Source organism: Vicugna pacos, chromosome 16 (assembly GCF_048564905.1).
Source record: "Vicugna pacos chromosome 16, VicPac4, whole genome shotgun sequence".
NCBI lineage: Eukaryota > Metazoa > Chordata > Mammalia > Artiodactyla > Camelidae > Vicugna > Vicugna pacos.
This window is the reverse complement of record NC_133002.1, coordinates 6,176,808-6,189,118: the sequence shown is the minus strand read 5'-3', so window position 1 is coordinate 6,189,118 and position 12,311 is coordinate 6,176,808. Positions and strand designations below refer to the sequence as shown.

The window sequence follows — 12,311 nt, the reverse complement described above, 5'->3', positions numbered from 1 at the left end:
GAACGCAGGTGCACAGTCAGTCCTATAGAACCCAGTGTACCCATCATAAAAGCCACTGTGCTTTGCAAAGTCACACAATAAAAGCTGCAGGGCTTTGTGGGAAAAAATGGGGTTAAGGGCACGATACTCAAAAACTTCGTCAGTGACACCTTTTAAAAAAGATAAGAATCTAATAAAAACATGAGCAGAGTTTTTTACACCTGTTAAATGCTCAGGAAAGACATAAATGCTGTACAACAATAAATAAGGCACTTTACATTGAAAAGGTCCTAAAGTTTGCCCATGGAAGTGGGTGTCAGAAGGGTTGCAGCTTGTGAGTTCTCGTGAGGTGGTGGATGAGCCTTATCTGAACTTGGAAAGTTGTAACTCCAGATGTGGACAGATGTGGCTTATGGATCATGCGGTGAACCGCTGGTAGCTGTTAGATGTTTGAAGGATGTGTGTGTGCGCGCACACATTTGGCGTATTTCTATGTGGCTGGGTGCAGATTTCTGAATTCTTCAAATGTGAAATTCATGTTGCACTCGAATTACCCCCTAACATTTCAGTATATTTGGAACAGATCCACGCATTTAATACAGCCGTTACTGCAGAATTGACTGTAATTTCTCCTTCTGCCAGAAGGGGCGCTCTCATGCTCCAGGGCAAGGATACTCAAAACACCTGAGGGCTCATTCCTTCAGTCAAATCAGAGCTAGCCTCTGAAGATGCAATAATGAGTAAAAAGCTGTCTCTTTCTTTAAGAGGGAGAGAGAAGTGAACATATCATCAGAGCATTTTAGCATAGGGTGACCAGCTCCTACTGTGAGAGTCTCTACTGCATGTAAAATACAAAGGATGGAGCAGATAACTAGCAGGAGGAGTTAAGGAGAGCATCTCAGAAGAGATGACACTTAGCCTTCTTAAAGGATGTGACATGGAGAAAAAGGGAAGAGTGTTCCACCCCCAGGAACAGCGTAAGCAAAGACCCAGAGGCAGGAGATGGCAGAATGAGATTATGGCTGTATGGGATGTGGTGACAGATGATACAAATAAGGCAGACTAGAGTTACAGAGGCCCAGTTCTGCCAGTCTTAGGTGTCAAGGCTTTTCCAGAAGGCAGTGAGGAGCCATTGGAGGTTTCCAAACAGGCAGTGACATGGTGCAATTTTGTGGTGGAAAGAAATCTCAGGCTGCAGCAGTGTGAAGGGTGCCCTGGAGATGGGTCCTGGTGCAGGAAGGCAGGGGATGGAGATGCCAGCGTCTTGGAACCATAAACTCCTTTCAGGTTTTGTCACTTCTGACCAGTCCTACTGGACAGAAACCAGATGATTTGTCTGTGTCCCACATGCTGTCAGGAATTCTGAAATAGAGTCGTCACATGTGATGCTGAGGACTGGGAACAGCTGAGAGTAGATAACCTCCTTGCTGAGACCTCCGGGATGTCTCTGGATTCCAGCTGAGATGCTTTTTGCTGTGGTTCTTGGGGCCAGCGATGGGGACGTGGCCAATTAGTGACTTGAGCCAGGAAGTGAGTGGAAGGTACATCACCACCTTCTGGCATCTCCTTTTCTCCTATGGGACCTCGTGGCTATTAACTGGGCATCTTTGGCCAGTCAGTGCCCATTTTCAGAGCCTGCAGTGGTGAAGGGAGGAGGGAAGATGCCATTCCACTTCTTAACACAGGCTCCCTGGCACAGTGCTTGGCACATGATAGGTGCTCAGTGAAGTTTTGTGAACTCAGCCTTCCTAAAAATGTGCTTTAGATGAAGACCACCCCAAAATGCGAGGAAGGCATGTGTCTCGAGGAACTGGTACGTCCCAAGCATGGTCTGGGTCGTTTCACACCCATTAACTCATCCAGTCTTTTCCCCGATGACCTAAGGGATGGAAATTGTTAACAATAAAGAAACTGCAGCTCAGGGAGGTTGATTTCCCTAAGGTCACACGGCTGTGACGTGGTGGAGCCAGGATTTAAACCAGGTCACCTGGCACCAGGGCCTGTCCTGCTTTCGTCCTCCTTTCAAGTGCTCTTCTGAGTTTGTGAAATACACAAGGACCTGGCCTCTCCTTCCTCTAAGGAGAGCACCCATTTCTGGTCTCGCCAGCAGAGACCTTGTGATAGATCCTCCACCTCCACACCCCCTTTTAAGGCGGCTGGCTGATTAGAGCCACCCTCTCAGGAGCCGGACCGATTGCCAAATTCCTGGTGAGAGGAGCATCAGTGGGAAAGGTTATAGGTGAATCTGGAGTGAATGAGCAGCCTTGTGCCTGGCTCCCACCACACTCTGCAGTGATCATGGCCCCTCCCCACAGCAGGCAGTCCTCTGGCTTAGAGGTAAGGACACTGGAGCTCACCCAATGCACTGATGGCAGAGCTGAGATCAAAACAGGGATCCCCTATTCCCTAGCCACACGCTGTCTCACAAACAGAGATCTTTAAATGAATGTGCAAAGGGCTCAGCCCATCAGTCTTTGAAGGGAACAGCTCCACCGTTATGTGCCTCCTGTAATGAAGTTCTGCTGGCGGAGAAAACAAGGCTTGCAAACCACAGCAGCTTTGGGCTATGCCGCCTGGATTCTAAGGAATGGCTCTTGCCTCCCTCCTGCCAGGCTCCCTTGTAAAGAAGGCTTTTGTTTCCTGCGGATATCCTTGGTTAATTATTTTTAAATAAATAATTATGTTGCCCAGGGGAGGGAAGAAGGCTCCCCACAACCCATATTTGATCATCAGAGGACTGGCCTTCTTCCTTCGGCCAAATTAAATAGGCTAAAAATCAGCGTCTGTTTGACTTGAGACCGAATCGATGATGGGGACAGGCTGGGAGGTGCAAACACACCTGACTCCCAGCGTTATCACTGCTCTCTCAGGAGCAGAGCATCTCGGGGAGGTAAATAGCTGGTCAGGGAGTCAGAGGAAGCCAGAGAAAAACAGGGTGAAGTCTTTTTTTTCCAAAAGGAAAGAACACGAGGGCGAGGGCCAGTCCTTCCCAAACTGCTTCCGGGACAGAGAATCAGTGATTCCACCAGAGCAGGATTCTTTGGAAACAATTGTCCATGGAAAGGTAACTCCATTCAGTACTTAGAGTCTACCCTTCATTGTCTAGAAGTCTAGAGTCTTGGGGCAAATATCTTGGGGTCCATCCCCACACCAGCTCTCCCGCCCCCCAGCAGCACCCATCCCCGTGGTTGCCATTCACTTGGCATTCTGCTAGGAGCTTTAGAGACGTTATCCCTAATCCAAACCAGCCCTATTCAGGAAGCGTTCACTTCATTTTATGAGAGGAAACTGGGGCACAGAGAGAGAAGTGATTTTCCCAAGATCACATATCTGTTAAGAGCAAAGTCAGGATTGAAACACAAGTTTGTCCAGCTCCAGAGTGTATAATTTCCCATTATCCCTCCTTGTTAGAAAATTCTTCCTTTTATTGATTTGAAGTCCGTCTCCCCATTTTCTATTGGACCTAGCTAGTTCTGTCTTCTGAGCGCACAAGTTTCAGATTTTTCTTCTCCTAGATAAAGCATTCTGCTGGGAACCCAGTGGCAGATATGAGTGGAGAAAAAGGACCTGATTTAACCCAATGGGATGGAGTAGAGGGTGGTAAAGAGGAGACCTAGGGGGCTGCGTGCAGGTAGGTACGGAAGCAGACAGACAGGATGGGGCAGGGGGTATGGGTTTGGAGATGTGGATGTTTTCTCTTTCAACTTCATGGCTCCTGTTCCCCCCAAAATAAATGCCCCAGACCTATAACTACCAAATTCCTGTGCTGTCCCGCTGCCAACACCACCCCCACTAACAGCCCCTTGAATCAAAGGATGAGGGAAACAAACAATAGGAGCCCAAAGAGCAGGCATCAAGCCACTTCTTAGGCAAACCAGTTGTTCTTGAAGGTTAGAACCCTGCTGGAGCATGTTTGTTTTCTCCCCAGCCCTCTTAAGCTCTAGGTCACATCAGCCTTGGGTAACGTCCTTCGGACAACCCGAGGAAAACCGGCTCGGGTCTTTTCTTGACAAGCTTTGTCTGAGTGGATTAGAGGCTGCTGGCTGTGACAACTTGCCTGGCTGCCCCGAGAACCTTTGTAGCCTCCTCGGGAAGGTGGGGCTCCAATGGGGGCAGGAGGCAAGGTAGGGGGTGGGGTGGGATGCAGACCAACAGGATTTGTATATTTCAGCCTGGGGAACTGGGCAAATGAAGTGAGGGAGGGCCCGCCTCTCCGAATAATTCCATGCCTAAGTGGGGGCAGGGTGATGGGCATAGCTCAGTGGTAGAGCATATGCTTAGCATGCATGAGGTCCTGGGTTCAATCCCCAGCACCTCCATCAAAAATAATAATAATGATTCTAAGCCTAAGGCATTTGGTCTCCCTCCCTTGCAGGTGGGAACCCCCCAAACCTTTTTGTCAAATCCAAAGCAAAAAAAGCAAATACTGTCTTTCTAAGCTCTGAGCTGAGGGTGAGATGCCCCAACCACCCGTGGCTTTGTCTTTGGCTGTTTCATGGGCACATCAAGCAGGACTTTGACTCTGCGAACTGGGCCCAAGTTCTCTTCCCCTTTAAGCTTCCTTCAGCTGCCTGGTCTCTGCCCAGCACCGTTGCTTTCCTGAGCACAGACCTTCGTTTTGGTTCCTGAGCCAAAGGGAGGGTCAGAGCAGTGAGGCTGTAAACATGCTTAATTTTCCCCTCCCTTGCTGACCAAACTGCAGTGGTTCACTGAACAACCTCATTCCCCTGTGTGCGCTCCCTGCCCCACCTCTGGGCAGACGCGCCTTCCCCTGGCCCCGGAAGTCAGCCAAATGGGACCCCATCAAAGGAACGTGAGTTCCAGAACCAAAGACTCCTAGCTGTGGCCCCATCCCCATCCTGCTCTGCCTGTGTCCCCTGGCCTCTGGGACTCGGCTAAAACGGCAGTGCACAGACACTGGTGCATTGTGTCATGGCCCTTACAATGGTCACTGGGCACGTGGCTGTCTGGAAAATGGGTCAGTGCCTACTTTGCAACCCTACATAGCCAAGCAATGCCAGGGAAATATTTCTAGAAGGCTTTTGGAGAACAAAAGAAATTCTCCAGCCAAGAAGAGAAGGCCCTAAATCCTAGAAGAACTATACAGCTGAAGTATCAGCAAGCAGAATCCATTCATTCATTTATTCTTTCATTCATTTGGCAGATATTTAGCAAGTGGATACCAAGTGCCAAGGCACTGGGAATACAGCAACAAACAAAGCAGAGAAAAACGTCTGCCCTCACGGAGCTTACATTCCAGAATTCAAGCGGAGGCCATGCGGCCTCTACCCGAGTGAAAGACAGCTGATAACTTCTCATGGGTAGACAGGGGAAGGGAAGGCAACTTTTTTCCCCTTGTCATCCACCCGTGAAAACAGGCGTTTCCCCAGGCCCCGGGGGCACTAATGTTGGCTGTTGGGTCTGCCTTGTTTTGCAGGAGTGCGCTACAGCCAGCAGGGAAACAATGAGGTCACTTCCTCCTCGACCATCAGTCACCATGGCAACAGCGCCATGGTGACTAGCCAGTCGGTTTTACAGCAAGTCTCTCCAGCCAGCCTGGACCCAGGCCACAATCTCCTCTCACCTGATGGTAAAATGGTGAGTACACCTGGGCCATTGTAGCTCTGGAGCTGATAAGATAAGAGGCAAAACAAACACAACTTCTCACAAGGCCTGCCTCAAACAATGAGCCATTGTAGCCCCGCAGGCGAAGACGGGGGCGTCCAGAGTTGGAACGGAAAGGTAGGACTGGTGACCCAGCCTTCGGCGGGTGGAAGAGGTGTTCGGTTTGAACCCAGCCAATAAATCTGACAGAGCTCTGCTCTCATTTTATTGATTGAATGCCTCATAAAGGAGCAAGCCGGGTGGGACACTGTTTGTTTTGGGGCTGCCAGTGACATTTGAGTTGATAAAATGTTCATTCATCCCCCCCCCAACCCAGGGCCTCCAAAGCCAGGTTTTTTTTAACCCGGAGAGCACCTCCCTTTGAAACAAGCCCCCTCTTTCTCCTCGCCAGCCCCCTGGTGCTGGCAGGGAGAGTAGTTAAGTCAGGACTGAGTGGATGACAAGAGGTGGAGACGCTTCTTGCCCTGGGATTTTGACGGAAGGCAGGCCAGTGAAGATCACAGCACAAAATGGCAGGTGGGGCAGGGCGGGGCGGGGCGGGGCTTACAGATGGAGAGGGAAACGCTGACTTTGAAGTTATGATGCTGACCCAGGGTTCAAATCCCAGCTCCAGCACTTAATAGCTGGGTAGCCTTGGGCGGGTTCTAGCACTCTCTTTCTCATCTATAAAATGTGGGTAATAACACTTGGGCTGTTGGCGGAACAAGTGTGATCACAGGAGAAGTACTCAGCACAGTGTTTGTGATGGTAAATATTCGGTGAATGACAGTGAGGTGGTGGTTAGATGAATGGCGGTATTCTTCGCTCTAAGTGAAGTTTTCTATGCCCGTCACCACAGCCCAACCCTAGACAGTCAGTTCGGCACACTCGGTGAGGAATAGGCTTTTTGACGTGGAATTTTCAACGTTCTAACCCTCCAGCAGCACAAATGCAGCAGGGGAGCGAACACAAGCATTACGACACTTGGAAGGGAAGGACGTGGAAAACTTGATTCTTCAGGTCATGCTCCGTGTTTCAGGGGAGGGAGGAGCCGCGAGTTTCTGGTTTCCATGGTCAAGGTGGAGCCGCACGCCTTCCCTCAAGGTGTCTGACCCAGAGGCAGGTCGGGCCGAGCGGGGGGGGGGGGGGGGGGGGGGGCAGGGAGCAGATGCCATTTTAGACCTTGACGTGTGTGCTATGTAGGCAACACAGGCACAGTAGGTCACAGGTGATTGAGTCCCCAGCTCCCTGAAGGAATAAACAAAGTGTAGTTTCTGAGGGGAGCGCCAGGCCCGGCCAAATCTAGTTTGCAGACTGGAGCTGATCACTCCTGGGTAGTGGTCTCTGCAGATGGAAATGAGGAATGCTCCTGTGGGAGGTGTGTTGCAGCCCCCTTGCCTGCTCCTCATCCCTTAAGCTGCTGCTTCACCAGAAACCACGGGAGAGGCACAGACAAGGATGTGTGAGTTCTCCCAAGTCACAGGGAGACCCAAACAAGTGAAAGGCTTGCCCCGGCTTCCCTGGAGGAGGGAGCCTTGCAGGTGACGTCCTGACTTCTCAGTGGATGAAACCCTCCAAGTCTCCTCTCCTATTGCTGGAAGGTCCCTGGGGTTTCCCTGTGAGCCCTCCCGCCCTTCCTCCCAAGAAGCGAACTGCCTCAGTTGGGGCCAGGGCGCTCCAAAGGCAGCTGCAGGACACCCTTTTTCCTTCCTCTTCTGCTCGGCAGCGCCCTAATGAGCAGTATGTTATTGGATTGATGATTGACCAAGACAGCACACCGCAGCGTTAGCAAACACCTGGGAGCTTGTTTGCAGGGACCAGCTTTTCACTAATTTCCAACACCCTGGCTTGTATGTCCCCATCACTGGATGCCCACATTCAAGAGTCTGTTCTCGATTAATATATAACAAGTCCATCCCAGATCTTAGTCCACCAGAGACAAGAGTGGAGTATAGTTAAAAATAACACAGGCAAAGGAACCAGTGTGTTCACATCTTGGGCGCTGTTATTTATCAGCGATAGGATGGACATTGCTTAACTTCAGTTTCCTCATCTGGAAAATGGGGAATAACAATGCCTGCGTCACAGGGTTGGTGTGAGGATTGCTTGTGGCACTGCTGTTTTTTTGGGTGAGCCCCTTACAAGCAATGAGTCTCTGTGTGCTGGCTTTCGATAGGACCTGCATTTGAAATCTTCCCCCAGAGACTGGTTTTGGAAATAATGCCGATCCATTTGAGCTCTCTTTTGTACTCTGTGTCCCCCAGCCCGTGCCCAAATGGCATGTGTCCACAAAGAGCTGGCCACGTGGAGGGTTGCGTGCGGTCTGTTCATGTTGAGCCTTGTGTTTTAAAAAGGCACGTATTGGATGCTGTCAGTGTCAAAATCGTATCGCTTAATGTTAAGAAGCTCATCCCTGGAGGCAACAGAAAATGATGGTTGCATTCTAGAGCAGGAAGGAACTTGACGAAGGTGACCCCGAAATAGGAAGTGTGTGGGGTTTAAACTCCGGCAAAACTGGGTTTGAATTCTGGCTTCCTCACTTCCTAGTCAGGTGACGCGGAGACTAAACTCAGACTTTCAGCTCCCTAGGGCTCAGATTCTTAATCTGTAATGTAGGGCAATGATCATAATCATGACTCCTCCCCTATTTGTGTCATTATCTATTAAGGACAATCAGTGGAGGCATTTTACAAACTCTACAGCCATACACATTTAAATTGTTTGGTCATCGGCACCCACGTTTGTCTTTCGCCGTTAAAACCAAACGGCAGAGATTACTGTCCCTCCCTTGACTTTCTCCAAAGGACTGAGTTCCTCAGGGTAAGTCTGAAGGCAGGTCACTGATTTTTTTTTTTCTTTTTCTTTCATTTTTTCTTTCTTTTTTTTTTTTTAATGACTCTGAAATTTTGAAAAACAAGTCCAGCAAACAAGCTGGTTCTCTCTTGTTTGATGTGGTCAGAATTCCTTCTTGGTCATGTGACCCCCTAACTCATTTCTTGATGCTCATTTGAAAAACACAAACAAACCTGTTTGGGTTTTTTTTCTTTCTTTCCTTTTCAAATTCACCTTGGAAGCTCAGGGGTTGATCAGAAGGGCAAGGCAGGAGGTAGTGTCTTCTCTGGGTGCGGCTGTGGGACCTATAATCTGAGGAGCTCTGGGTAACAAGGGGAGGGAGAAGGAAAAGTCTCCTCGGACACCTGCTTTCTGTGTCCCAACCCTAACTCACCTGTCAGCATCCCCAGCGAGAGTGTCTGGGTTAGTTCAGAAGGAGCGGGGAGGACAGTCCTTTCGTAATCATTTTTTAAATTATTTTAAAGTTATAAGTAGTAAACTACTTTATCATAAATAAAAGTGGTGTGTGTGTGTGTGTGTGTGCGCGCGCAAAACCGAAAGCTCCTTATAATTAATGGGGGAACATTGGGGGGGTTCTGATAACATAGAATTAAAGTAAGCACATCTATTACAGCCGTTACTGTCAGCTACTCTTCAGAAAGTTCTAACCAGTGCAGTATGACATGTAGACTGCAGCACTTACAAGAAAGAGACCTGATCAGCACTATATGCTTGTGATGCTGTTCTATGCGCACTTGAAAAGATGAAGAAAATCGATAAAGAAAAGACACTGTTAGGAATAAATAAAAGACTTCAGGCCTTAATAAAAGGATTCAGAGTGGCCTTGGAAAAAATTACACAAAACCTAGTAGCTTTCTCTTACTAATCTGTCATTAAAATACAACAGTGACATAGCTTTGGCAAGGAGCTTTAATTTAGCTGCATTACAATAGCAGCTCCTCGCCGAAGAGAAAAAAAAATTTAATGTATAATAGAGATTTGGAAAAAGTAGAAAAGCCCAATAATGGCTGATCTCCCCAAAACAAACTTTAGTAATACTTGCAGGTGTAGGGGAATGTCCTCCAGAATAAAGAACTTGAATTCTAGAGTCAGACTTGGATTTGAATAGCTAATGGACCATTTGCTAGTTGTTGGCTCTCCGGCAATCTGCATGTCTACTCTGAGCCTCAGTTTTTTCATCTGCGAAATGGGAATGGCAGAAGTGTCTGAAAAAGAAAAAAAGCAAAAGTGTCTGCCTCCTGGGTAGAGTAAGATTTGTGAGTTAATGCCTGAGCAATGCTTCCCAGAGCCGGTACTCAGCGAAAGCTTCCCTGCGCTCCTGCCTGGGCCCTGATCTGCTCCACTCGGGAATCCCGGAGCATTTCTTCAGTCATTATTTTTAACAATCGCGTGTCTTTAGCATCAGTAACATGGAAGACAGAGAGCAGAAGGAGGTTACTTCCAAAGTGAGCAAGTGACAATCATATAATACACCTGGGCTGAAGGATCTGTAAGGCAGGCTAGTAATTCACAGGTAGTCAGCAAATAGAGGCAATTATGGTCAGTATTGCTTACCACTCTATCCTCAGCACCTGAAACAGAGCCTATCCCTCAGTAGGTGGTTAATAATTGGTAGCGAATGAATGCATGCGTGAATAAATGAACTAGAGACGCATGCGTGAATAAATGAACTAGAGACCTCGCTGTGCCAAGGAATTGCGACGCCATGTCATTTTGGACACCGCTCTCTGCAGTCCCGGTCCCACTCACGCCGCTCTTGTTTTTTCTCTCCAGCAGATCTCAGTCTCAGGAGGAGGTTTGCCCCCCGTCAGCACCTTGACGAATATTCACAGTCTGCCCCACCACAATCCCCAGCAATCTCAGAACCTCATCATGACCCCCCTCTCTGGAGTCATGGCCATTGCACAAAGTAAGCTCTGTTCTCGGTCAGAAAACGTGGGGGCAGGGAGGGGCAGCGTGGGAGAGGAGTCAACCTGATCTTTTTTTTTTTTAAACCAAAAAGAACTAAAGAAGACCCCCTCTCAAACTCACCCACCACTTGAAGATTTGATTCAACTCACTTTATTCCTTATCTCCCTCTTAGCAAGATTTGGATTATTTAGCCAGAAAGAAGAGGAAGTTATGGATTGGAGTTGAATCTTGGTCACATCTGACCGGCTGTGCATCCTGGGTCCAGTCATTGGACCTTTATGAGGTTCAGTTTGCTCATCTGTAAAATGGGTTGCTGAGGCAATCCGGTGACCATGGGTGTAGACAGCCTTGTGAATCGATAAAGCATGAGTGTGTGTGATATTGTAGCTTGTACTTCTGTTTGGTGTTCCTTTAAGATCCCCAAGGAGGTGGTGGATTTTCCAGGAGGCTGTGCTGATGTCTTTGTATTGGGCAAGATGGAGGAAGACATGAGGGGTTTCCTTCTAAATGGGGAATTTTGTGTGGTCGGACGAGACCTCCTTGGCCAGTGGTGAAAACACCCTGAGAGGGAACTCTGCTGGAAACTGTCACAGCCTCTCTGAGCCTGGACAGCTTTAAGGAGAAATAGGTTGTTTCTGCCTTAACCTGAAGACAGGGAGGAGAGTCAGGTCCTTCCAGCCCCGGGAACACACATCCCATAGGGAGCCTAGACCCCCATCACGGATGGGCCACTCCAGGACACGGGAAGGCGGACGCAGCTGGGCCCGGGGATGCCTCTCACCGAGTTTTCATGTGATGAGTGTTCAGCGTATTTTCAGGCCCATGATGACAGCTCAGTCCAGGTCTTCCTTGCGATCCTGGGAAGCATTCCTGAGGACTCTTGGGAAAGAGCTAAGGGCGGTACCTTGTTCATCTTTCCTTCGCCTGCTGTCCTCCTGGCCTCCCTTGTGTCGAGGGCCCATGTCGACCACCTCTTTGGTTCCTGCTCTGTCCTCTCCTCCCTCTTCTCTCCCTATACCAGCTCTAGCCCGGGACCACTTCTGAAGAGAAGGACTTCTGCGCTCTTAGAGGGCGAATCAGGGCTAGGCCCCAGGAGGCACACACGTTGACTGAGTAAGTGTGGCTCCCGCTCTGTCCCCAGCCGCTCAGGAGTGGATGCCCTCCACATTCACTTTTGCAAAGGGAATTGAGAATGGAGAAAGCCACTAGAGGCCTCACAAAAAAAAAAAAAAAAAAAAAAGTTATTTTAAATGCGCTACCTTTTCACAGGGCCTCCTCCAGGATTATGGTAGCCAGACCAGTACTAGGGTTTGAGCATGAGATAGGATGCCCGAAACCAGCTTGCTTGCCTTCTAAAAGATTTGGTTAGGACGCCCCTGGGTGAGCGATCCCACCTCTTTCTTTCTACAACCAAAACGATCCACAAACTGCCCCACCTGCCTTCTTCCTTCCCACATCGAGCTTTGGCTGACACACACAGTTAAATATTTTCTTAGTTATGTCTATTCTTATTTCTATCTGAATTAAAATTTTGCCTGAGGCTAGTTTACATGTTTCTCAGTTTTGTTCCTCCTAATTTTGTTCACCCATACTTTTCTGTCTTCTCAATAATCTTAATCTCTTACTGCAGATGGCCAACACCAGAGTATACGCTGACCTTAGAAGGAGGTGTGTGTGTGTGTGTGTGTGTGTGTATTAGGAGTGAGGGGAGCATAAGGAAGGTCATCAGAGAACGTGGCTGAGATGCAGTGGCCCTGCCCTATGGAGTGTCAGGGTGAAGAACTGATTACCGAGGCCAGCCTTGTACTGCTCACCACACGCCAGGCCAGTGAACTGAGAGACGAGTTGCTGGGGCGGGGGATAGCCGACTCCTGTCCTGCTGAGTAGGTGGGCCCTGCCTCGGGACTGCCGTGCCCCAGGGAGAACGCGGTAACAGGTTACCCAGTGGTGCTACTCATCTGCTG

The 12,311-nt window shown here is 49.0% G+C and overlaps 1 protein-coding gene across 1 annotated transcript in view; it reads left to right on the top strand.

Annotated features, from left to right (window-relative positions):
* The window catches only part of HNF1B (HNF1 homeobox B), a 51,832-nt gene that overhangs the window by 25,100 nt on the left and 14,421 nt on the right, over positions 1-12,311 (top strand). The window contains exons 5-6 of the mRNA XM_006213329.4: positions 5,417-5,577; positions 10,213-10,345. Coding sequence (XP_006213391.1) covers positions 5,417-5,577; positions 10,213-10,345 — 294 coding nt within the window. The remainder of the gene's footprint in view (positions 1-5,416; positions 5,578-10,212; positions 10,346-12,311) is intronic.